Source organism: Saccopteryx bilineata, chromosome 2 (genome assembly GCF_036850765.1).
Source record: "Saccopteryx bilineata isolate mSacBil1 chromosome 2, mSacBil1_pri_phased_curated, whole genome shotgun sequence".
Taxonomy (NCBI): domain Eukaryota; kingdom Metazoa; phylum Chordata; class Mammalia; order Chiroptera; family Emballonuridae; genus Saccopteryx; species Saccopteryx bilineata.
Window position 1 is genome coordinate 351,305,896 of NC_089491.1, and position 27,196 is coordinate 351,333,091.

At 40.0% G+C, this 27,196-nt stretch overlaps 2 protein-coding genes across 3 annotated transcripts in view; both read left to right on the forward strand.

Moving 5' to 3' along the window:
* Window positions 1-16,452, forward strand: part of INTS2 (integrator complex subunit 2) — a 64,288-nt gene extending 47,836 nt beyond the window's left edge. The window contains exons 19-25 of one of the 2 annotated variants that reach the window (XM_066262735.1): window positions 161-286; window positions 6,618-6,816; window positions 11,949-12,200; window positions 12,551-12,658; window positions 12,791-12,896; window positions 14,142-14,318; window positions 14,408-16,452. In XM_066262735.1, the coding sequence (XP_066118832.1) occupies window positions 161-286; window positions 6,618-6,816; window positions 11,949-12,200; window positions 12,551-12,658; window positions 12,791-12,896; window positions 14,142-14,318; window positions 14,408-14,577 (1,138 nt within the window). In that variant the 3' untranslated portion in view covers window positions 14,578-16,452. The remainder of the gene's footprint in view (window positions 1-160; window positions 287-6,617; window positions 6,817-11,948; window positions 12,201-12,550; window positions 12,659-12,790; window positions 12,897-14,141; window positions 14,319-14,407) is intronic. The other variant, XM_066262736.1, reaches the window with a different exon arrangement.
* Window positions 16,453-18,413: 1,961 nt separating this feature from the next.
* Window positions 18,414-27,196, forward strand: part of BRIP1 (BRCA1 interacting helicase 1) — a 152,613-nt gene continuing 143,830 nt past the window's right edge. The window contains exons 1-4 of the mRNA XM_066255327.1: window positions 18,414-18,580; window positions 20,159-20,278; window positions 21,417-21,528; window positions 25,523-25,693. Coding sequence (XP_066111424.1) covers window positions 20,186-20,278; window positions 21,417-21,528; window positions 25,523-25,693 — 376 coding nt within the window. The 5' untranslated portion in view covers window positions 18,414-18,580; window positions 20,159-20,185. The remainder of the gene's footprint in view (window positions 18,581-20,158; window positions 20,279-21,416; window positions 21,529-25,522; window positions 25,694-27,196) is intronic.

Genomic DNA, 27,196 nt, shown 5'->3' on the forward strand with positions numbered 1-27,196 from the left:
GTCGATGCTTTATCTACTGCGCCACCACAGGTCAGGCCTATTCACACCAGCTTTCTATCTTTTTCCCTGAATATATCTTTGTAAAATAGAAAGGACTGGATGGCTACGGGTTTCAATTATAATATGCCTGTTTTTGAATGTGTGATTATTCTCTCATCAGGTTGTGGGTAATGACAGCTAATGCCCTTCAACCTTCAATAAAGTTTGTTCGACAACAAAAGTATACTCAGAATGACCTGATGATAGATCCTCTCATTGTCCTAAGATGTGATCAGAGGGTACACAGGTATGTATTATTTCAATTTCATTTTTATTAGAGTTATACTTTGGAGAGTCAAATAAATAGAAGAAATTCAGTTTAAACTTATATCTTATATTACAGATAATTGGCAGTATGACCTTTGAAGTTTTTGTTTTTTGTCATCTATGTTCATGAACTATATACTCAGTTTAATATTTAATATATGATTAAGAAAACCTAGTGTTAAAGAAATGTCATGGCGTTGGCAACCCTCAATTAAGTATTATAATAACTTTCAGCTCTGGCTGGATAGCTTGGTTGGTTAGAGCATCATCCCGAAGTGCAGAGGTTGCTGACTTGATCCCTGGTCAGGGCAACATACAGAAACAGCTCATTACTGTCTCTCTCTCCCTTCCTCTCTTGCTAAAATCAATCAATCAATAAATTAATTAATAAAAAAGTATAATAACTTTCAGAGCAAGACCAGTAAAGAATAATTCCATTTTTGCTAGCATTGTTGAAAAAGCTTTTAAAAATTGGGTTATTGCCTGATCAGGCAGTGGCACAGTGGTTAGAGTATTGGACTGGGATGCAGAGAACCCAGATTTCAAAACCCTGAGGTCACCAGCTTGAGTGTAGGTGCATCCAGCTTGAGCGTGGGCTCGCTAGCTTGAGTATGGGGTTGCTGACTTGAGCATGGGATCATAGACATGACCCCATGGTCACTGGCTTGAGCCCAAAGGTTGCTGACTTGAATCCCAAGGTCACTGACTTGAGCCCAAGGTTGCTGGATTGAGGAAAGGGTCACTTGCTTTGTTGGAGCCTCCTGGACAAGGCACATATGAGAAATCAATCAATGAACAACTAAGATGCCGCAACAAAGGATTGATGCTTCTCATCTCTCTCCCTTCCTGTCTGTCCCTCTCTCTGTCTCTCTCTCTCTCTATGTCTCTGTCACAAAATAAATTGTTTTATTGTGAATCGTTACATACATTAAAACTGGGATCTTTTGCCATCCTTAGTTGTGATTCCACATTTGTCTGTAATTCCTTGCCAATTGCTGAACTTAATTGCTTTGAAGTGGCTTCACCTCAAGGAGCAGAATATTTGGATTTCTAGTTGTTATACTAAATATTATCAGAGATATATCTTGAGGGCCCTGCTTTTTTTTTTTTTTTTTTTTACAGGGACAGAGAGAGAGAGAGTCAGAGAGGGACAGACAGACAAGAACGGAGAGAGATGAGAAGCATCAATCATCAGTTTTTTGTTGCGACACCTTAGTTGTTCATTGATTGCTTTCTCATATGTGCCTTGACTGCGGGCCTTCAGCAGATTGAGTAACCCCTTGCTTGAGCTTTTTGCTCAAGCCAGATGAGTCTGCACTCAAGCTGGTGACCTCGGGGTCTCGAACCTAGGTCCTCGGCATCCCAGTCCAATGCTCTAGCCACTGCGCCACCGCCTGGTCAGGTGAGGGCCCTGCTTTTAAAGTGATTATCACCTGCATGGGGAGATAAGACAAGTGAAAAATTAAATAATATGGTAATAAGTAGATGAATGGTATAGTAAATGAATACTGATAAATGTTCAGGGAAGATGTGAAGGCAGTGAGACCTGAGTAATATTCTTATTTATTTATTTAATTTTTCTGAAGTGAGAAGCAGGGAGGCAGTGAGACAGACTCCTGCATACGTCAGACCAGGATTCACCTGGCATGCCCAGTAGGGTGCGATGTTCTGCCCATTCAGGCCATTGCTCTGTTGAAACTGGAGCCATTCTAGTGCCTGAGGCAGAAGCCATGGAGCCATCCTCAGCACCTGGGCCAACTTTGCTCCAATAGAGCCTTGGCTGCAGGAGGGGAAGAGAGAGAGGGGTGGAAAGCAGATGGGTGCTTCTCCTGTGTGCCCTGGCAGGGAATTGAACCCGGGACTTCCACACACTGGGCCGACACTACTGCTGAGCTAGCTGGCCAGGGCCCTGAGTAGTATTTTAAAGGATAAAAATAAGATTTGAATGAACAGATGCTACAATGATGATGGTTAGGGGGTCAAGGAAGGTATTGTGGGCAAACAGATAGTATAAGCAAAAGTAGACATAAGAATGAAAAGGCCTGACCTGTGGTGGCGTAGTGGATAAAGCGTCGACCTGGAAATGCTGAGGTCGCCGGTTCGAAACCCTGGGCTTGCCTGGTCAAGGCACATATGGGAGTTGATGATGTTCCTGCTCCTCCCTCCCTTCTCCCTCTGTCTCCTCTCTCTCTTTCCCTCTCTCTCTCCTTTCTAAAATGAATAAGTAAATAAAAAAAAAAAAAAAGAATGAAAAGGACTTGTGGAAGTGTATGTTTTTGCGAAAAACAGACTTTTAGAATTGGAATGTTAGTTTGGGAGCCTTACTGTGACGAGCCTTAAATATTAGGCCCAAAAGGTCATTTAGGTGGTAACTTAGGTAGGGAAGCTTTGTACTAGATATTTTAGAGGGGAAAGAAACTGGAGTAAAGACTAACTAAGACATACTCTATGATTAGACTCATCTGCTGTCAAATGTGGGGATGATATTCTTGAGGTGAGCAAATCTGCAAAGTCAACCAAATATGATTTGGCAATCAAAATCTCTTAGGAAATAGGAAGCAGAAGAATATAAAGTATAAGTGATATTAAGTATCTAATAAAAGGAAAACAATAGTAAATAACACTGCTAGAAAAGAGCCACTTCTAAAACAATTTATCAGTACAGTATTAAAAATCCACTTAAGTAGATAGATAGCCTTTCACCTGAATTGCCTCCAGTTCAGTAGGTTGTCAAATTATACTGTCATTTATATGTAATGTGTTTGTAGCCTGGAATTTTTTTTTGACAGAGACAGAGAGTCAGAGAGAGGGACAGACAGGGAGAGAGATGAGAAGCCTCAGTTCTTTGTTGTGGCATCTTAGTTGTTCTTTGATTGTTTTCTCATATGTGCCTTGACCGGTGGGCTACAGCAGACCAAGTGACCCCTTGCTTTAAGTCAGTGACCTTGGGCTCAAGCCTGCAACTTTGGGCTTCAAGCCAGCGACCTTTGGGCTCAAGACAGTGATCATGGGGTTATATCTATGATCCCGTGCTCAAGCCAGCAACCTCATGCTCAAGCCGGTGAGTCCGTGCTCAAGCCGGATGAGCCCACGCTTAAGTCAGTGACCTTGGGGTTTCGAACCTGGGTTCTCCATGTCCCAGTTCGATGCTCTATCCACTGCGCCACCTCCTGGTCAGACTTATCTCACCTTTCTATTAGATTGCTAATCTCTTTCAATTTAAAGAGTTCTTTTTTTTTTTTTTTTTTTTTGCCTTTTTCTGAAGCTGGAAACAGGGAGAGACAGTCAGACAGACTCCCGCATGCGCCCAACCGGTTGGGCAACGCTCTGCCCACCAGGGGGCGATGCTCTGCCCATCCTGGGTGTCGCCATGTTGCGACCAGAGCCACTGTAGCGCCTGAGGCAGAGGCCACAGAGCCATCCCCAGTGCCCGGGCCATCTTTGCTCCAATGGAGCCTTGGCTGCGGGAGGGGAAGAGAGAGACAGAGAGGAAGGCACAGCGGAGGGGTGGAGAAGCAAATGGGCGCTTCTCCTGTGTGCCCTGGCCGGGAATCGAACCCGGGTCCTCCGCATGCTAGGCTGACGCTCTACCGCTGAGCCAACCGGCCAGGGCCAATTTAAAGAGTTCTTTATAAAGAATATTAGCTCTTTGTGGTTGTGTACACATATATATTGCTGTTTTTTCTTTATTCTATAACTTTGCCTTTTAGTTTTGTTCATTTTTAAAGATTTAATTACAAAAATATTTTTATTCTTTTAAAATTTTTCTTACATGAGAAGCGGGGAGGCAGAGAGACAGGCTCCCTCATGTGCCCTGACTGGGATCCACACGCCAAGCCCCCTACCAGGTGATGCTCTACCCATCTGGGTGTTGCTCTGTTGCTCAGCAAATGAGCTGTTTCAGTGTCTGAGGCAAGACCATGGAGCTATTCTCAGTGCCTGGGGCCAACTTGCTCCAACAGAGCCCTGGCTGCTGAAAGGGAAGAGAGAGATAGAGAGAGAAAAGGGAAAAGGGAAAGGGAAGAGAAGCAGATGGTCACTTCTCCTGTGTGCCCTGACTTGGAATTGAACCCAGGACATCCACATGCCGGGCCAACTCTCTACTACTGAGCCAACTGGCCAGGGCCTAAAATTTAATTTTTTTTAACTGAGTGATCATTTACATGTATTTAAAAAAATCAAACAGTATGAAAATATATACACATATAAAACTATGTGATGTTTAGGATTTGCTTGGCACTAACCCACTGGTGGTTGTGGAAAGTGGATGGAGGAATAGATGAAATCAGACAGGCTATGTGTAGACAACTGTTGAAGCTGGGTGATGAGTTCTTGCAGGTTCATTGTAATGTTCCCTCTTTTATGTATGTATAAAAGTTTTCATAATACAAATTAATATGTGAATAAACAAGGAGTTTTAACAACAATAGAAAGGTCTGCCATGAGAAATCTTTTTTTTTTTATTTTATTTTATTTTTTTTATTTGTTCATTTTAGAGAGGAGAGGGAGAGACAGAGTGAGAGAGAGAGAGAGAGAGAGAGAGAGAGGAGACAGAGAGAGAGAAGGGGGGAGGAGCTGGAAGCATCAACTCCCATATGTGCCTTGACCAGGCAAGCCCAGGGTTTTGAACCGGCAACCTCAGCATTTCCAGGTCGATGCTTTATCCACTGCGCCACCACAGGTCAGGCTGCCATGAGAAATCTTACTGTTTCTCATATCTACTATGCTGCCATTGCTAAAGCAAAATTCCTCTTTGTCCTCTTTTGACCAATCATAGTTCCATCTCCAGAGGAAACTTTGTTGTCAGAATGGTGTGTATGTAACTTTACTTTCTATGTATTTACAAATTATAAATAGAAATATTTGTTTTGGGTAGTTTTATTTAATTTTTTTTACAGAGACAGAGAGAGAATCAGAGAGAGGGATAGATAGGAACAGACAGGAACAGAGAGATATGAGAAGCATCAATCATCAGTTTTTCGTTGTGAAACCTTAGTTGTTCATTGATTGCTTTCTCATAGGTGCCTTGACCTCAGGCCTTCAGCAGACCGAGTAACCCGTTGCTCAAGCCAGTGACCTTGGGTCCAAGCTGGTGAGCTTTTTGCTCAAACTAGCTGAGCCTGTGCTTAAGCTGGTGACCTCGGGGTCTCGAACCTGGGTCCTCCGCATTCCAGTCCAACGCTCTATCCACTGCATCTCCACCTAGTCAGGCTGTTTTGGGTAGTTTTAAAAAATAGTAGTAGTAGTATTTTTTGGGAATTATTATTATTATTTAAACCTACTCTTCTCAACATGTTTTTCATATCAGTATGCGAAGTTCTACCTTCTTTACTTTAACTGTTGCATAATGTTTCATAGATTATCAGGCCTATCCTCCAGAAACTCTGATATAGAATGTCTGGATTTGAGCTTAGAATTTTTTTTTTATAGGTACCCCAGGTAATTCTTATCTTCAATTTTGGGAAATATCGCCATAGTTTATTTAGTCATTTACATATTTTTTCCACTATAAATACATACGTATTTATTATAGAAAAGTTGGTCAGTTCACAAAAACCATTGACAATATTGATGGACATTTAAGCTTTTCCTTTGTTTCAGTTATAAACAAAGCTGTAATGCCTCTTTATGCTCTCATGCTAGTTCTTTTTGTGGTAGATTAATAAGTCTTTCAGATTTTTCTAAGGCCATAGTTATAAAATTTCAGTGTTTATCACTTTATCTTTTCTTGTTTCTTTTTTACACTTAATTCTTATACTCTTATTTCACTTAAATGTGACCTGTAATAGTCTTTGAGGAATGAATAAATTTACTTTATAGATGAGGAAACCAAGGCTCAGTAAATAATTTCTCCAGGTCAAGTGGATAAAGCACTCTTGGAATACAGAGTTGTCTTGCTGCCTTGCTCCAAAGAAGCAATAATTATGAGTAGAAAGAATAGTATTTTGCTTCAGTTTCCTTTATCTTATTCATAATAGAGTATTTCTCTTTGAAGACAGCTGTTTTGCAGGATCACATCTAAGAGATTTACTGGTAGTGCCATTTTCTGCAAAAAAAGTATTTTTTCTCTAGGGCTTACATTATATTTGACTATAGCTGGTAGGATGAAATGAATACTATTTATATAATCTTGAAATACAGAGAATAAGGCATATTAAACTTTATTTTGAGAATGAATATTTCAGTGGGAAAAGTGTTACTTTACTCTTTTCAGGTTTTTTAGGCACTGTTCAAGTTCATTTGATTGATTCTGTTCCGGCTAATTTGTCAATTAATATTTTCTCACGTATTTTTCTTCTTTCTGGATTTAGATGCCCCCCACTGATGGATATTACTCTACACATGTTGAATGGATATCTTCTTGCGTCCAAAGCCTACCTTAGTGCTCATCTGAAGGAAACAGCAGAACAAGATAGGCCTTCCCAGAATAATACATTAGGTTTAGTTGGACAGACTGATGGCCCGGAAGTTACTAGAGAAGAACTGAAAAATGCATTACTGGCTGCTCAGGTAATAATGTAAAGTTTAGTCAAAAAGGACAAGGGCGCCTGACCAGGTGGTGGTGCAGTGGATTGAGTGTTGGACTAGGATGTGGAGGATCCAGGTTCGAGACCCGAGGTTGCCAGCTTGAGCATGGGTTCATTTGGTTTGAGCAAAGCTCACCAGCTTGGACCCAAGGTCGCTGGCTTGAGCAAGGGGTCACTCACTCTGCTGTAGCCCCATGGTCAAGGCACATATGAGAAAGCAATCAATGAACAATGAAAGTGCCGCAATGAAGAATTGATGCTTCTCATCTCTTCTGCCTGCCTGCCTGTCCCTCTCTCTGACTCTCTGTCTCTGTCAATAAAAAAAAAAAAAAAAAAAAAAAAAAAAAAAGGACAAGGGCTTCCCTGTTAATATAGTCAGTGTTAAATAAAAGGCTTATTATGCTCTCTATGTACAAAGATGACATAGTGTGCATTCCTTTTATTAAAAGCATACTGTAATGGTGTTACTTTACTTCTAAATATCAGATGGACCATTAGTAAAATCAGGAATAGTCCTCATGATACAATTTGATAGTCACTTAAATAAGAGTTATATATTAACAAAATATAAGACTTTTGCTCCTTAAAATCAAATGATGGAAAAATTTAATGGTGGAGACAATCAGAATAAGAAGTGTGTGTGTGTGTGTGTGTGTATATACACAGTTGGGTGGGCAAACATGGGTTTATAGTTGTGAGTACATGAAACCCAATTTATTCTTGTATTATTACTTACTAATTATTGTATTATTATTATTTTTTAATTTATTTTTATTCATTTTAGAGGTGGGGCGGGTAGAGAGAGACAGAGAGAGAGGGAAGATGGGGAGGAGCAGGAACCATTAACTCCCATATGTGCCTTGACCGAGCAAGCCCAGGGTTTCGAACTGGTGACCTCAGTGTCCCAGGTCAACACTTTATCCACTGCGCCACCACAGGTCAGGCTCTATTATTTTCTGTACAAACAACTGTAAACCTATGTTTGCCCACCCCTTTGTATAATAAAATGTCAAGAGTGGTAAATACTGTGACAGTGAGAAGCAGTTCAATTTTATATTTAGAAAAGTTTTATAACAATATAGAATTTTACGGAAGCCTTAAGCAGCTATTTTGAATAATAAAAGAGATATGTGATTAAATGTTCAGAGTCTGCAGAGTAGAAATATTTTTTGAATTTAAAATATATTTTTAGCCTGACTAGGCAGTGGCACAGTGGATAGATCATCGGCCTAGGATGCTGAGGACCCAGGTTTGAAATCCTGAGGTCATCAGCTTGAGCGCTTGAGTGCAGCTTCACTGGTTTGAGTGTGGGATCGTGGTTGCTGGCTTGAGTCCATAGGTTGCTGGCCTGAGCAAGGTTCACTGGTTCAGCTGGAGCCCCCCCCCCCCCCCCCCCCCCCCCCGGTCAAGGCACGTATGAGAAAGCAATCAATAAACAGCTAAAGGCCCTGGCCGGTTGGCTCAGTGGTAGAGTGTTGGCCTGGCGTGCGGAAGTCCCGGGTTCAATTTTCGGCCAGGGCACACAGGAGAAGCGCCCATCTACTTCTCCACCCCTCCCCTTCTCCTTCCTCTCTGTCTCTCTCTTCCCCTCCCGCAGCCAAGGCTACATTGGAGCAAAAGATGGCCTGGGTCAAGGCTACATTGGAGCAAAAGATGGCCCGGGCACTGGGGATGGCTCCATGGCCTCTGCCTCAGGCACTAGAGTGGCTCTGGTCGCAACATAGCGATGCCCGGGATGGGCAGAGCATCGCCCCCTGGTGGGCATGCCGGGTGGATCCTGGTCAGGCCCCTGCAGGAGTCTGTCTGACTGCCTCCCTGTTTCCAGCTTCAGAAAAATATAAAAAACAAACAAACAAATAAACAGCTAAGGTGCTGCAGCTATGAGTTGATGCTTCTCATCTCTCTCCTTTCCTGCCTGTCTCTCTCTGGCTAAAATAAAAATAAAAAAATAAATAAATATTAAAATATATTTTCTGAAATCTTTTTATTGGCAATAAGAGGAAATAAAGTAATAACATAGGTCTATAATCCCTTATCTATAATACAGATATCCAAAAGACTATGAAAATTGAAGTATTTTGAGGTTAATTCACTTCACAGAAAAACCTGATTGACCTTATTTGTGACAAAACTTGAATTGATGTGAACCTGTTTATGGCCTTTATCCCACTAAATGTGAATATTGATATGCTTTGCTGCAGAAATTTTAATATCTTTGATTATAATGTGCTATCCTAGTCTCTGCTGGAGGCATTATATAATATTTCAATAAAAATAATTCTGAGTTCTAAAATAAATCTGGCCCCCAGAGTTTCAAATAAGGCATTGAGAATCATAAAAACTACCATTTATATAATGCTTACTTTGTGCTGGGTGTTATTCTAAGTTCTTCACATATATTAACTCATTTAATCTTTACAAACAGCCTACAAGGTATGGAGTATTATCATCTCCGTTTTTATAGGAGAATGAGACCCAGAGGTTAAGTGGCTTGCTCAGTGTTACACATCTAGTAAGTGGCAGAGCTATGATTCAAGCCTGAGCAGTCAGTCTAGCTCCACAAAGTCTACAAACATAAACAAAATAAAATAATAACCCTAAACCAAACATCCCTCAATCCAAGAATGATGATTATAAAGTAAAGCTAAGCTACTTTATTAGTGATTATAATGTAAGCCTAACCTTCCTTTCTTTTATTTTTCTTTTAGCAAGAGAGACAGAGAGAGGGACAGATAGGGACAGACAGACAAGAAGGAGAGAGATGAAAAGCATCAATTCTTTGTTGCAACACCTTAGTTGTTCATTGATTGCTTTCTCAGATGTCCCTTGACTGGGGTGGGGACTACAGCAGAGTGAGTGACCCCTTGCTCAAGCCAGTGACCTTGGGCTCAAGCCATTGACCTTGGGCTCAACTCGTGACCTTGGCATTCAAGCCAGTGACCATGGGGTCATGTCTGTGATCCTAGGCTCAAGCCAGCAACCCCATGCTCAAGCTGGTGAGCCCGCTCTCAAGCTGGGCGACCTCAGGGTTTTGAACCTGGGTCCTCTGGGTCCCAGTCTGATGCTCTATCCACTGCACCACCACCTGGTCGGTCCATAACCTTACTTTATAATTAAGTTCTTTTTTTTTTTTTTTTTTTTGTATTTTTTCGAAGTTAGAAGTGGGGAGGCAGTCAGACTCCCGCATGTGCCTGACTGGGATCCATCTGGCATACCCACCAGGGGGGTGATGCTCTGCCCATTAGGGGTGTCGCTCTGTTGTGGCCAGAACCATTATAGCGCCTGAGGCAGAGGCCATGGAGCCATCCTCAGCACCTGGGCCAACTTTGCTTCAATGTAGCCTTGGCTGTGGGAAAGGAAGAGAGAGGTAGAGAGGAAGGAGAGGGGGAAGGGTGGAGAAGCAAATGGGTGCTTCTCCTGTGTGCCCTGGCTGGGAGTTGAGCCTGGGACTTCCACACACCGGGTAGATGCTCTACCACTGAGCCAACCAGCCAGGGCCTAGGGCCTTAATTAAGTTCTTAAACTGATGAAGCAGTTGTTTTCTTCAGGCAATGTCTTTCAGTGGTGCATATCATATATTCTTTTTTTTTTCTCCTTCCTGCTAGATGAGAGTGACTATAGCTCTCCGTTACATGGAGGGACATCAAGTAAATCACCCCTTAGGAAACTACTATTTCATGAAATGGCACTCTAGGTTGTAGGCTGAGCAACATTGAGTTGTATAGGTGGAATGGATGGTAAGATAGAATTTTGCCTAACAAAACCAGGGCCTTGCCTGACTAGGTGGTGGCGCAATGGATAGAGCGTCGGGCTGGGATGCGGAGGACCCAGGTTCGAGACCCCGAGGTCGCCAGCTTGAGCATAGGCTCATCTGGTTTGAGCAAAAAAGCTCACCAGCTTGAGCACGGGTTGCTGGCTTGAGTGTGACATCATAGACATGATCCCAAGGTCATTGGCTAGAGCCTACGGTCACTGGCTTGAGCAAGGGGTCACTCGCTCTGCTGTAGCCCCCTGGTCAAGGCACATGAGAAAGCAATCAGTGGACAACTAAAGTGCGAAAGCAAAGAACTGATGCTTCTCATTTCTCTCCTTTCTTGTCTGTCCCTATCAATCCCTCTCTCTGACTCTCTGTCTCAATCACAACCCCCCCCCCAAAAAAAAACAAAAACAAAAACCAGGGCCTTAAAGAGCCCATCTTCAAGTTAAAATGGAGAAGAGCTTTGGGAAGTGACTTTTAGGCATTAATTATCAACTACCATCTTTTTAATTTATTTAATTTATTTTTGAGTGAGAGGAGAGGAGATAGTGAGATGAGACAGACTCCTGCATGTGCCCTAACTGGGATCCACCTGTCAACCCCATCTATGGCCGATGCTTGAGTGCCAAGCTATTTTTAGGGCCTGAGGCTGACACGCTGAGACCAATTGAGCCATCCTCTGTGCCTGGGGCCACATTTGAACCACTCAGCCACTGGTTGCAGGAGAAGTAGAAGGAAAGGAGGAGGAGAGGGAGTGGAAGAAAAGCAGATTTTTGCAAAAGAAGTAACAAACCAAATGGTTGCTTCTCCTGTGTATCCTGACTGGGAATTGAACCCACGACATCCAAATGCTGGGCTGACGCTCTATCCACTGAGCCACTGGCCAGGGCCATTAACCACCATTTTTAGTGGAATTATTAGCTAGGTGAGAAAAAGAGGGGAATATAGGGTAGGGTCATGGGAGAAGCAGGAATTTATGAAGAAGGAAAGGAGATTTTGGTAGAAGTAGTTTTTGCTGAGGGCATGTTGTGCATGTCATTGAATCAGAAAAATCTTCTAGTAGATATTCGTAAACTGGATCCATGGATCTGCCTCAGGGATATGAACCATCCTGAATTTATGCAATGTGCTTATTTATATATGTTAATTTTTATAAGTAAAGGGTGTATAGTTTTCTTCAGATTCTTAAAAGGGTTCATAATCCTAAAAAAGGTGAGACCCACTGCCCTATGGATTGCTCACTTTTTTCCTTAGAAGGACCTCTGTTATTTTTACTTCTGTTCATGGGAAAACGAAATCAGATTTATTTTCAAACAAACTTCTCAGAAACTTAAATTCACTGTTTTATTTGCTTGTAGGATAGTGCAGCTGTCCAGATTCTCTTGGAGATCTGCTTACCGACTGAAGAGGAGAAAGAAAAGGGTATCCATCCAGACAGCTTGCTAAGGAATACTCAGAGTGTTATTACTACCAGCACTCCAAATCAGGGAATGGAGGAAGGAGAAGACAATTTGCTTTGTAACCTTCGAGAAGTCCAGTGCCTTATCTGTTGTTTGTTGCACCAAATGTACATTGCAGATCCCAACATTGCTAAGCTTGTTCACTTTCAGGTCTGTTTTCAAAGAATGATGTTTTGTGGTTGAACTTTATTTTTGCAGCAGGGTGCGATTTAATACTAAATTATCAGGGATCGTTTAGAAACTGGAGATCATACAAATAATCATGCTCCTCTGCATTATAGAGAAAAATCAGAGTTTTTAGATTTTATTTCAGGCTCTTAAGTGCTTAATTTATCTCTATTCTAGTGCATCAGAACCGTGAAAGGCCAGGGTAGGTGTAGGGCAGGGGTCCTCTGAGCAACTTTTACATAAGGGAACTGAAATTTTCCTTTATATTTTTATCCGTATTTCACTGACACTTATTTTATGAATATCTTTCCCTTCCTTTCTTGTTGAGATAGGGTTATCCATGTGAACTTTTGCCGCTGACGGTTGCGGGTATTCCGTCTATGCACATCTGTCTGGATTTCATACCTGAGCTTATTGCACAGCCAGAACTTGAAAAACAGGTAATGAGCCCGCAGAGCTTTAGGAAAATTTTGATCTCTCTCTAGTCTTACTACTTCTATAAAACATTTGGTAATTTTTAATACTTAAAGATACTATTCAGAACCATGTAATATTTGGATTTTGTCTTGCAGATATTTGCTATCCAGTTGCTTTCTCATTTGTGTATCCAGTATGCATTACCAAAGTCACTCAGTGTGGCCCGCTTAGCCGTCAATGTCATGGGAACTTTGCTGACAGGTGTGTATCCACCCAACATCAGTGACAGAACTAACATAAAGAAGTACAATTGTTTTTCTGAATTTAGTGAATTTATGCCATCTACTGAAAATTTTTCTATTATACGTGATTTTTACAGTAGAGATGAAAAGGTAGGCAAGTTGTATCTTTCATTTTGTGAATGACGATAAATAGGTTTATAATAAATAACAAGCTTCCCATGTTTTATAAATGGAAATCAAGCCTACTTTCTGAATGTAATTATGTCCATAGAAAATAAATTATAATCATTACAAATTTTTAGTATTACAGAAAAATATAATCATTTGTGTAAATAAGATATAGTACTTGTTCATTTAAGTTCCAAAACAGGGATCAGGAACCTTTTTGGCTGAGAGAGCCATGAACGCCACATATTTTAAAATGTAATTTCGTGAGAGCCATACAACCCATGTACGTTATGCATTATTTAATAAAAATTTGGTGTTGTCCCGGAGGACAGCTGTGATTGGCTCCAGCCATCCGCAACCATGAACATGAGCGGTAGGAAATGAATGGATTGTAATACATGAGAGTGTTTTATATTTTTAACATTATTATTTTTTTATTAAATATTTGTCTGCGAGCCAGATGCAGCCATCAAAAGAGCCACATCTGGCTCGTGAGCCATAGGTTCCCGACCTCTGTTCTAAAACATAACCTAACATTCTAACCACCTTCCAATTTGTTGAGTAAAATGGTATGACAATAAGTTAAAAGATAGGAATTATAATTCAATTTTTTAAAAGTAATAGCTTAGTTAATTTCATATTTTTTCTTCTGTAATACCTGCTCATTTTTCTTTCAGTTGTATTCGCCTTAATGTTATAATTATATATTTGTAGTGGTTAAGAGCTTAAACTGCCCAAGTTCAATCCCAACTCCACCACTAATTGGCTGTGTTGCCTTGAACAAGTTTATTAAGCTCTATGTTTTACTTAAGAGTTTTCTCATGTAAAATTAGATATTATAGTACTCTCTTCATAAGATTGTGAGAATTAAGTGAAACAATGCATGTGATGCACATATCAGTGCCTAGGCTTAAGAATTTGTATGTTGGATGACAGCTGACTACTGGACTGTGAGCTCCCTAGAAACAGGGGCTGGCCGTGTCTTAGAGAATTAAGTATCCTCAGCACAGAACATGGTACTCAGTATATCGTATAGGCCATGTATATTGAATTGATAGTTGTAAAGACAACAATTCTGTTTCATTCTTTCCAACAGTTTTAACACAGGCTAAGCGATATGCTTTTTTTATGCCAACTCTGCCAAGTTTGGTTTCTTTTTGTCGAGCATTTCCTCCACTGTATGAAGATATTATGTCTTTGCTGATCCAAATAGGGCAAGTCTGTGCCTCTGATGTTGCCACTCAGACAAGAGATATTGATCCAATCATTACACGTAAGTAGTAACTTATTTTCAGACTTATTTAGTATCCCAAAGAAAATCCTTTTTAGATTTCTTAATTTATTTTTTCCTTCTGGTTTTAGGTCTTCAACATATAAAGGAGAAACCAAGCAGATGGTCTGGACTCTGTAAAGATCTATCTTACAAAAATGGATCCAGGGACAATGGAAGCATGGATCCTGATGTACAGCTCTGTCATTGTATTGAAAACACAATCATTGAAATAATAAACATGAGTGTTAGTGGAATTTAAAAAGAGCTTAAAAGAATGAAGCTGTTTGCTATGTATGGCTGTTATGAATCTGTATCTTATAGCGACTCCAAACAGAATGGTAACAATAATGTCTTGGAATTACTAAAATGATTCAGTTCAATGTGAATACAATTTAGAATTCTCGAGAATTATACTTGCTTGTATTTGGTTGGCAGTTCTTTGGATCTACTTTGATGGTATGTTTATATTGTAGCAGCCAAACTTTTTTTTTTTGTATTTGGGGCACATTTAAGAAACTCATTACTGGAAAATGAATTTGTCCTTATTTTTAGCTTTTGAAGTAAAGAAGAACTGCCATGCCTTTAATTTCTTATAAAAATGAGTTTGTGGGTAGCCCAAGTATTTATTTTAACTGTGAGTAACAGAGTGTGACAAAGATGCAATGATGAGAGGGAGAAAAAGGAAGAATTCAGGAAAAATTAAGGAATTAAAATACCCAAATAGAAATCTCTGAAATTTGAAATGGAAGTAATAGTAATTAATGCAAGGTGGAATGCAGTTCTCAAGAAACATTGAGATGGCTTTCAAAAAGGCAGATAGCTTTTTGTAAATGGTTTCCATAAAATTAAAAATGAGTATTTTAATATTTTTACATATTTGCTTCAATTTTTACTAACATGTAAAGCCATATGTTTGAAGAGATACTTGAATAATTTGGGCTTTTAAGATAGATACTGGTTTAAAAATATGTACAGAAACATCATGCAGAGAAGAATCTGAAAGGAGGGTCTCATTTAGATTTTTAAATTTTATTTTTATAATGCTTTACTAATTTATTTAGTGGTCAGAAATACATTGGTACTTATTTAAGTTTCAGAGTAATAAAACCCACTAGATTAAAGAGTTTGTCATCAGGATTATAATTCACATAATTTTTAGAAAGTCTTTGAGTAAGAAAACATATACAGTGTTTGGACCTCAGAAAAAAAATGAAAATACCATGTTGCTGAAGAATTTTGCAGTCCTCTATTAGTAACTTCCATTGATTATTAGGTAGATGCATTCAGGTAATCCATAATACTCATTTTTCCCCTTAATTAAATATCCTTTGTAGAAGGTACTTACTTCCTTTTGCTTTCTGAGATATATCTGAATGGCAGACACACTTCCTTCTGCCCCCACTTAAAACAGACCTCTTCACTTGTAAAAGAAATTACGCAGGCTAGTAAGAAAGCGTGGTGTTTGTTTTTAGTGAAAGGAGGGGAGGCAGACAGACTCTTGTGTGTGCCCCAACTGGAATCCACCCGGCAAGCCCACTAGGGGGCAATGCCCTACCCATCTAGGGCGGTGAAAAGCCTTGTTTTGCTAGCAGATACTCACATCTCATGTTCCTCCTTTGTAAAATGGGATCACTATTGGTCCTACCTCATAAGGGTATTATATGAGAAATTTCAAATCATGAAGTGTACAGTATCATAGATGGTAGATGCTTATGTTCAGTTAAGTAATTTTTGTGAAAAATAAAAGCATTTAAAAAATACCGTAAGAATTTTCATATTTTTAAATAAGGCAGTTTTGTAGTCTTTAAAGAATAAATACACCTGTTTTGTTTTTAAACTGAGACTTAGGGATATTTTGTATGAGTAGGGAACCTCTAGGAATCCAGAAAAGGTTGATATATGTTGAAATATATTTTCTAAGTAAGTGCACATTCCTGGATCAATTTTCAAACTGGTCAAAACCTGCTGTGTTAAAATAATAACATATGCTGTTTCTCATCAGATTTGTTGATGGATGATGTAAAAAAATGTGTAAATATATTAGTAAATGTTAATATTAATGTATTTTAAGTTAAGGTTATAAAGTTTGTCAACAATATGATTTTTTTATTCAAGTGAAAAACAGATGTGTGCAGCTATTTTGAATATTGGTTTATAAACATTCATATTCTTTATGAAATGAACTTGTAGTATTTTGTTTCATTCCAAGGAACTGGAATCCAGGACTGACTGGCTCTAGAGCCCAGGTGGATCTCTTTATGTTCTGTCACAAACATCAAATGGCAACACAACGTCAGAGTCAATTGAGAGCCTTATACATTTAAGAGAGAGAAATTAGCCTGATCTGTGGTGGCGCAGTGGATAAAGCGTCAACCTGGAAATGCTGAGGTCGCCGGTTCGAAACCCTGGGCTTGCCTGGTCAAGGCACATATGGGAGTTGATGCTTCCAGCTCCTCCCCCCGTTTCTCTCTCTCCTCTCTAAAAATGAATAAAGAAAAAAAAAATTCTCTTTAAAAAAAAAAAAAAAAGATTAAGAGAGAGAAATTAGAGTAGTTACCTTGGAGCAGTTATTTAAAAGATTTGACATGTAAAAAATTTGTAAAAATAGAATAACAATTTGAAGGTAATTTTAGGGCCTGACCTATGGTGGCGCAGTGGATAAAGCGTCAACCTGGAAATGCTGAGGTTGCCGGTTTGAAACCCTGGGCTTACCTGGTCAAGACACATATGGGAGTTGATGCTTCCAGCTCCTCCCCCCTTCTATCTCTCTCTCCTCTCTAAAAATGAAGGTAATTTTAGGGACTTATCATTATAAATTATCCTTTATTCCACTGTTTTAACAGTAAATTAGTTTTGTACCTTCTCTTTACCTTTGCTTATATTTTCACATAACAGAATTTGTAACACCCCAGTGTGGAGTCTGCCTTTAAAAATTTTTTTTTATCAATATTTGATAGAATTTGTTTGCAGGCTGTTTAGTTTTTATAATTATTTTATTGGCTTCATAATGATTGAATTGATACAACCATCTTCCTATTACTAGGCTGGGAAGTTTATGATTTTTTTCCTCCATATTACAATATTTCAATTGAGGTATTGTTACTTTTTCTCTTAAAGATTACTTCTTCAGGATAAATTTCTGAGCCTGAATTACTAAATTAAAGAGTAGAATTTATTTTTAGTAAAGTTTTGTCATTTGGGGAAGATGTAGTAAAACTACGAGTGAGACAGACAAACCGACTGGCCTGCCGCTGCTCTCTCCTGCAGCAAACCTCTCCCCAAAGTAGTTTCTTGAATATGAGAAACTGCCTCAGGTTTTCCTTTTTTTGGTAATCTACTATATAAGCCAAGTTTTGGCTTTACAGAATTAAAAAATTTTTTGGCAAGGTCATGATTAACCGTCTACCTCTGAGGAAACTGAAATGTACTTACTGGCAAAGAAGAATAAACTGATTTTTAGGAGGGATAATAAGCCTTAATGAAGGTGAAAGAACGTAATCTGGTGTTGGAGAGACCTCGAGAGCGTTTCTCTGGTTGAATTTGGTACTTGGGAAAGCCTTGATTATTGAGACACTGTAACCCGTTGTCAAGGAACCTTTTCTCCTAGTTTGGTTCAGTAGTCCAGCAGTTCCCGCCTCATTCTTTCGATACCCTGGGCATCGAAAAGTTCGGAAATTTGAATCCGGCGGCACTGAAGAACGCTTAGAGAAGAAAGGCGTTGCCTCTACCTTTACCTAAAGACCTTAAGAAGAAGACCTTGAATTTCCAAAAGTCTGATAAAGGGGTTAAATCACCGGTTTCAAAAAGTCTAACGGAGTGGTCTCTTTTCCTTTAAATTCCGGGGATTGACGCGGAGTTGTCCACTCTTTCCGTTCATCTTCTGAAGTTGCCAGTTACCATGGGTCTCTTTTCGTCGCGGGGTTTCCATTGGGTGCAGAAGTCTCGTGCCCTAACATCGCGCCGGGGTTGGTTGATTTCTGGTCTTGGCGTGCGATTGGTTCTCTGAGTTCGTCCGTCGATTGGTTGCTGCGAGTCGCGGGAGTGGGAGGCGGGAATTCGTCCGGGACTGTTGAGAACCGGAGAGAGGAAATAAAGCGGCCGCGAGTCTGCGACCGGGCAGGGCAGTAGCAGTCCAGCTAGTGAGTGAGGGAGTCTTGTGACCTTTCTTCGGTAGCGGGGCTCTGCTTTGTTTGCTCGCGGATATCGGTTTTCTCCCGTGAATTGGAGCCGGGTGAGCGTTGCTTCGGTTTTCCTCAGACCAGGTAAGTCTGTCCGCCGCGAGGAGGGCGCGAAGCCTGACAGAGAGTTCTTCGCCCGGCCTCCTGGTGGGCTCAGCTTGTCGACAGGTTATCGGCCCTTCGGGGATCTCTCCTGGCCGAGGGAGGGGAGAAGTACGAGGAAGAAAACCCGAGGAGGAGGGAGCTTGTCCTCACCTTCTTGGAGCAAAGGCCTGCTATTTGCCCGGGGCCCCGCAATTCACTCAGCGGCCTGGGGCGACGGCGGCTGCAGCTGTTTTTCTTTTCCTTCCTTGATTCAATATTTGGGTGAAGCTACTCTTTTCTGAGAGGTTTGTTGCCACAGCTGGGCCAGGGGGACGGGTTGATTTCTAGGTAATATCTGAGTCGTTAGGCCAGCGTTGAGTGTTGATTCAGAAAAAGGATTTAGATTCCACCAGATCCCATTCTCCGAGCTTCAGAGAGAGAATCAGAAGGTATTAAAAACAGATAGGTTAGAACAGTGATTCTTCGTCTGGAACACTTTTAGCTGTGGTTAAGGTTATTACTGGTTTCATAATCTAGGGAATTGCTGTTTTTAACCATCCCTCCACCCCTGGATTGAATTTACCTTTTTTTTTTTTTTTCACTGTTGCAAATAATCCCTCAGTTCATAACAATGTGTACCATTTCCCTCTCTATTTTCAGTTATTCCCTTAGGACGTGTTTCTGGGAATAAGAAATCTATGAACTTTCTTTTCATAAAAATGCAGTTTTGCAGAGAAACTTTCACCTGCACTATCAAGAGATCAGTCTCTGAATGACGTCTGTGGATCCCAGGTTAAGAAAGAGTGGTTTAGAAGAGGCAGAGGTTAAAGTAGATCACTTCCTCTCTGCCAGACCCCCGTTCAGACACATTCTGCACATTACCTATTCTTAAATCAGTGCTTGGCTAATTTGCATAAAAATTCTATCTATTTCACAGAGGGAGAAACAGGCTCTGGGAGGTGAAGTGATTCTAACTTAGGTTGCCTTACTCCAAAGCCCACTTCTTTCCATATTACCAGACGGACCTTTAAAGTAAGAATTATTGAGCACCTGCTATGTATATGCTGAGAAGTTTATCCCTTACAATTTTTAAATGAAGGATTGTTACAGGTAAGGATCTTAGGCTAGAGAAGTGAAGAGACATGATCAAGATCACATATCTGAGTTGGCACAACCTGATCTAGAACCTCTGCGTCCTAACTCCTGGTCCACCACTTTGGCAGAGTGGGGTTACACATCCAGATTTGTCAGAGTCCAAGGCATGCATGCGCTCAACCACTGTGATATATGAGACCAGGAAATGCTTTTACCTCCATTTGTTTTGTTTATATATTCCAGTTTTTATTTCTAGATTTCTGTCCTAGTTTTGGGCATCTGGTTTTCTTTGAATGTTTATTTATTTATTTTTTTAATTGAATCCAGAGAGAGGAGGGGGTAAAGGGGAGACAGAAGCATCAGTCTGTTTATGTATGTGCCCCGGCCAAGGACCAAACTAACTACCTCTGCATTGCAGGACAATGCTCCAGCCAAGCGAGCCATTCAGCCAGGGCTCAATATTGACTTTCATTTGTGTTGCAGTTAGCAATCTGAAGTAAACACGAAAGTATGTCTTCAACATGGTCTGAATATATAATTGGTGGGGTGAAGATTCACTTTCCTTGTAAAGCTTATCCATCACAGCTTGCCATGATGAATTCTGTAAGTATTTTTCAGCAGTTACTTCAAATCTTTACTAAGATACAAATGCCTATAATTCATAACGGACATTGAGTCTGTGACTACATTTATTTCTCAGATGATAAATGGATTGAAAATATTTGCTGGGTTTATTGAAAAACATCTAACCTTTGAAAAAATAACACTGATCACTGCTAAACTGTTTATGTCCATGATTAGTCAGGAGGCAAAGGAGAACTTTCTGGACAATGTTCTCAGCTCATTTGGAACTTCTACTTAATAGAATTACTGCTTTCTACAAAGTCTTGACTATCTTTCACATAGAATATTTTGTCACCATACTCACCATAGTCTTTTTGAGCTATTTAAATCATATTGAAAATTAATATACAAACTTGATTGAACCAACTTTCCAGCTTTGTTATATCTTAATATTTTGTCATATTTACTTTTTACTTTGTTTACAAGTAACAGGATTACTAGTATCCTGAATTTCTTAGTAATGTTTTAATATGTTTATGACATTTGTATGCATCCATAAACAATATCAAGTATTTTTTACATAATTTTGAATTTTACACAATGGTATGACACCTATCTTTCTGTAGAACTTGATTTTTTGGAGGGGAACTTAACATTTTTAAGATGTAGCCCTATTAATTAATTCTTTTTAATTGCTTTATAGTATTACAGTATATGACTGTGCCAGAATGTTTTGGTCCATTGTCCTTCTAATAGAGATTTAGGTTGTTTACAGTCTTTTTCAATTATAAATAGCGCTGTTAGGAACTTTATTATACCTGTTTCCTTGTATTAGTGTGGAAAAGTTTTGGAGATAAATATAGTAGTATCCTCTATTATGTTTTCAGCAACTATGTTAGTGTATTCTAGTTTTAGAAATGATGATGCTTACATAATTAAGGCACAGCTTGCTTTTTTTATCTCTTTTGTGTGTGATATGATTTTAAATTCAATGTAATTTTAGGGAGAGGTATAAACAAATACGGTCTAGATTTAACTAAACACTAGTTCTCCCCTCGGCTGTTGCTTTGTTCTCTGAAGTGCAACACTACTTCCCCTTGTTGTATTTGTACTTCTGATAGAGACCCTAATGAAATAAACTGTTTATTGACTTTTATAAATTTTTTTTTGTCCATAGATTGTCAGAGGATTAAACACTAAGCAACATTGTTTGTTGGAAAGCCCTACAGGAAGCGGGAAAAGCTTAGCCTTACTTTGTTCTGCTTTAGCATGGCAGCAGTCTCTTAGTGGTAAGTAGCGGATTGCTATCTTGAGGTTGCCTCCTGGGACCTCAAGAAATATAATAAAGTATTTTTCATTCAGAATGATGAATCATCTATGTTCTAGCTTAAAAGTATTCTCTTTTTTTTTTTAAATTTGTTTTTTGCATTTTTTCTGAAGCTGGAAACAGGGAGAGACAGTCAGACAGACTCCCGCATGCACCCAACCGGGATCCACCCAGCATGCCCACCATGGGGCGAGGCTCTGCCCACCAGGGGGCGATGCTCTGCCCATCCTGGGCGTCGCCATGTTGCGACCAGAGCCACTCTAGCGTCTGAGGCATAGGCCACAGAGCCATCCCCAGCGCCCGGGCCATCTCTGCTCCGATGGAGCCTCGGCTGCAGGAGGGGAATAGAGAGACAGAGAGGAAAGCGCGGCGGAGGGGTGGAGAAGCAAATGGGCGCTTCTCCTGTGTGCCCTGGCCGGGAATCGAACCCGGGTCCTCCGCACGCTAGGCCGACGCTCTACCGCTGAGCCAACCGGCCAGGGCCAAAAGTATTCTCTTTTAAAATGTTTCTTTCTTTCTTTTTTTTTTTTTTACAGAGACAGAGAGTCAGAGAGAGGGATAGATAGGGACAGACAGACAGGAATGGAAAGAGATGAGAAGCATCAATCAGTTTTTCATTGTGACACCTTCATTGATTGCTTTCTCACATGTGCCTTGACCACAGGCCTTCAGCAGACCGAGTAACCCCTCGCTCGAGCCAGCGACCTTGGGTCCAAGCTGGTGAGCTTTTTGCTCAAGCCAGATGAGCCCGCACTCAAGCTGGCGACCTCGGGGTCTCGAACCTGGGTCCTCTGTGTCCCAGTCCAATGCTCTATCCACTGCGCCACTGCCTGGTCAGGCTAAAATGTTTCTTTATAATGTTGTATATCTTCCAAAAGTATAAATATGGCAAAATATGTTCAGTTAATCCCAAAACAATTTTGAGCATAACAATCTAATAGTTCAGAGTATATATAAGAATTTTGGCATGCTTAGTTATTGTCAAATAATTATGATAATTTTTATGTAAAAGATGCAATGTGGTGGCACAGTGGATAAAGCGTCGACCTGGAACGCTGAGGTCGCTGGTTCAAAACCCTGCACTTGTCTGGTCAAGGCACATATGGGAGTTGATGCTTCCTGCTCCTCCTCCCTTCTCTGTCTCTCTTTTTCTTTCTCTCTTTCTCTCTTTCTCTTCTCTTTAAAATGAATAAAAAAAAGATTTAAGAGATGGGGCTGTCATGATGCTATAACATATAGGCATAATTTGGGGGGGTTGAGTAAATTCTTTAATATCCTTGCTTATCTGTTCCTTTTTCATAACATTAAAACATGGAATATATAAAAAAAGAAAACATTCTAGTTGATCTTCCTACTTGTTTGGATGCCTGATAAACATTTGTATAATATTGTTTTTATGAATATTATTTTCTATAACTTACTTTATTTGCCAACAAATGCCTAATAACATTTACTTTTATGAAAGACTATCTAATACACATAATGAATCTGAAATACAACATTGGATACACTTTATTTTCATAATTAGATTGCTTTGATGTAGTGTTAGCAGAATTTAAAGTTAACCATGGGTATGTACGTGTATGTATGTATATGTGTATATGTGTGGGTGTATATATATGTATGAACGGTATAAATGTATTATATGATATATGCTTTTTGAAAGGAAATGTTTGTGCTACTGGTTAGATTATTAAATATTAAAGGTAGAAAGTAAATATATATGCTTTTAGTTGTCTGTTTTGATGCTAAATGATTTTTTTTTTTTGAGACAGACAGAGAGAGGTACAGATAGGGACAGACAGACAGGAAGGGAGAGAGATGAGAAACATCAATTCTTTGTTGCGGCATTTTAGTTGTTCACTGATTGCTTTCTCATATGTGCCTTGACTGAGGGCTATAGCAAAGTGAGTGACCCCTTGCTGAAGCAGCGACCTCAGGCTTAAGCTAGTGAGCCTTGCTCAAGCCAGATGAGCCCGTGCTCAAGCCAGTGACCTTAGAGTTTTGAACCTGGGTCCTCCGTGTTCCAGTCCGACCCTCTATCCACTGTGCCACCATCTGGTCAGGCTAAATGATGTTAATCTTTGGGGAAAAATAAGATATGTTAATACCTTATTTATTTTTATTTTTTGACAGAGACAGAGAGAGTCAGCGAGAAGGATAGATAAGGCCAGACAGACAGGAAGGGAGAGAGATGAGAAGCATCAGTTCTTTGTTGCAGCTCCTTAGTTGTTCATTGATTGCTTTCTCATATGTGCTTTGACCGGGGACTACAGCAGAGCGAGTAACCCCTTGCTCAAGTCAGCGACCTTGGGCTCAAGCCAGTGACCATGGGGTCATGTCTGTGATCCCACGCTCATGCTGGTGAGCCTCCATTCAAGCCAGGTGAGCCCGTGCTTAAGCCGGTGACCTCTGGGTTTCAAACCTGGGTCCTCCGCATCCCAGTCTGACACTCTATCCACTATACCACCACTTGGTCAAGCTAACTTAAAATTTTAATGACAGATTCTGGAAAATGGAATTAGTAGTATTTATGTAATACAGATGGAAAAATAACATTAGCCTCTTTAGAGAAAAAAATTATTTAGCTTTTTTATATCTATGAATTGTGTATTTAAATATATACATAAGCACACAGTGTAAGCATTATAATCCTGTATTATAGTTAAGTATTAAATATTAATTGTTTCATTTAATTTCAATATTGACCTTAAAATGTATTTTTTTTCTTTCTTTTCCAAGTGAGAGGAAGGGAGATAGACTCTTGCATGCACCCTGACTGGATCTACTTGTCAACTCCTCTCTGGGGCTGATACTCTGCCCATCTTGGGCCATGCTTGCAATCGAGCTATTTTTAGAGCCTGAGGCAGAAGATCCTTGAATCCATCCTTAGCACCCTTTGCCAATGTGCTTGAACCAATTGAGCCATGGCTACGGGAGGGGAAGAGAGAGAGGGAGGGTTGGTGGAGGAGGAATAGAGATGCAGATGGTTTCTTCTCTTATGTGCCCTGACTGAGAATCGAACACGGGACATCCACATGCCAGCTGACATGCATGCTCTACCTCTGAGCCAAGAGGGCCAGGGCCTTAAAATGTATTTTGATACATGTATAAAAATCGATACATCATGAAATATGTTTCTGTGTGAAATAGAAGTATAATGTGGGAATGATTTAACCCTTTTAGTGCTTACTTTATTATTGACACATTGAACTTTCAAATTTGTGATTAAGGGAAATAGCAATAATTAAGAATACACTTTAGGTCTTTATTTTAATAATCCCTGCTTGATATTTTTATTTATTTATTTATTTTTTTGATTTTTTCCAAAGTGAGAAGTGGGGCTGGCAGACAGCCAGACTCTTGCTTGTGCCCGAACGGGATCCACCCAGCATGCCCACCAGGGGGTGATACTCGGCCTATCTGGGGCATTGCTCTGCTTTAATCGGAGCTATTCTAGCACCTGAGGCAGAGGCCATGGAGCCATCCTCAGCGCCTGGGCCAACCTTGCTCCAGTGGAGCCTTGGCTTCAGGAGCGGAAGACAGAGATAGAGAGAAAGGAGAGGGGGAAGGGTAGAGAAGCAGATGAGTGCTTTTCCTGTGTGCCCTGGCTGGGAACCTGCTTGATATTTTAATTTCAATATAAATAATACTTGAGTTGTGGCTTTATAACATTAACTTTTACTATTGTTAGATTTTTATAAGTTATGTATATATCATGATAACTTCTATACATGTTTTTGGCATAAGTGTTTCTCTCCTGTCCCAAATTGTTTCAGATAGGGTGACTGGTTTGTCCAGATTTGCAAAGTACTTTCTCAGTTTTAGCACAGAAAATCTTGCATCCTGGGATACTTCCTAATCCTGGGCAAATTGTGGGGATTGCTTATCTCAGTTGCAGATAACGATGAATTTATTTAATTAGAAATATAAATAAATGTCCTTTTATTTTTTAGGAAAGCCAGTGGATGAAAGCTTAAGTAAAACTGAAGCACCATTGTCATGTTGTTGTATGTGCCATTCAAAGAATTTTACAAATGATGACATGAACCAAGGAACTTCACATCATTTCAGTAGTCCAAGTACACCACCTTCTGAAAAAAATGGCACTTCATCACCTTGCCAAGGTAATATATATTTTGTCTGGGTCTGTTGGCGTCTGTAATAGAAGCCTTATTTATTTCTGTTATGAGACCTTATTCGGATAAATTTAGTTAGCAAAATTTATTATGTATTTCTACATATTTTTTCAAATTATTTTTTTGAAAGATTTTACAGAGATAGGAGAGAGAAGGATGAGGAGCGAGAAGCATCAACTTGTAGTTGCTTACTTTTAGTTGTTCATTGATTGCTTGTCATGTACCTTGCAGGCAAGCCTAGGGTTTCAAACCAGTCACCTCAGCATTCCAGATTGATAGTCTGTCCATTACTTTACTGCAGGCCAGGCTGGAGTTTGTTTTTTTCTTCTTTCTTTTCCAAGTGAGCATAAGGGAGATAACAGAGATAGACTCCTGCATGCGCTTCTTCTAGGATCCCAGCAACCCCCGTCTGGCACTGATACTCTGCCCATCTGGGCTGATGCTCACAACTGAGGCAGAAGCTCCACAGAGCCATACTCAGCGCACAGGGCCAGTGTGCTCGAACCAATTGAGTCATGGCTGTGGGAAGAGAAGAGAGAGAGAGAGAGAGAAGGGGGAGGAGTAGAGAAACAGAGGGTTGCTTCTCCTGTGTGCCCTGATTGGGAATTGACCTTGGAATTTCCACACGCTGGGTCGAAGTTCTACCACTGAGCCAGGGCCTTTTTTTAAAAATATTTTATTTATTGGTTTTTTTAGAGAGAGGTGGGTGTGGGAGCTGGAGCATCAACTAATAGTCATTGATTTTCATATGTGCCTTGATTGGGCAAGCCTGGGGTTTTGAACTGGTGACCTCAGCGTTCCAAATCGATGCTTTATCTACTGTGTCACCATAAGTCAGGCTCAGAATTATTTTTAGATAGTTCATAGATTGGTCATAAACCTTTGGACTATTTCATTCATGGCTTGACTTTTAATTTATTTAGTCATTTTGTTAGCTTAAATTACTTCTTGAAGAAGGCAAGGCAGAATAAAAGATACTCAGAAATTGATGTTATTTGTGGACAATATGGTTCATTATGTGTTAGAATTTTATGAAACTTTAATTTGTATTGTAAGACAATCTAGCCATATTTATTTTTTATTTATTTTTTAGTGTGACAGAGACAGAGGGACAGATAGGGACAGAAAGACAGGAAGGAAGAGAGATGAGAAGCATCAGTTATTCATTGTGGCTCCTTAGTTGTTCATGGACTGCTTTCTCATATGTGCCTTGACCAGGGGGCTCCAGCAGAGCACGTGACCCCTTGCTTAAGCCAGTGACCTTGGGCTAAGTGTGCCTAAACTTCTGAAAATTGTGATAATTGAAAGGGGTTTCCTTTATAGGTTACCATCTTTTGTTTACTGTTTGCTTGGAGAATTCTTTCCTTGTCATTAGTTGTTTTTTTTTTTAATATTTATATTTATTGTGGCAGAGACACAGAGTCAGATAGGGACAGACAGACAGGAAGGGAGAGAGATGAGAAGCATCAATTCTTCGTTGCGGCTCCTTTA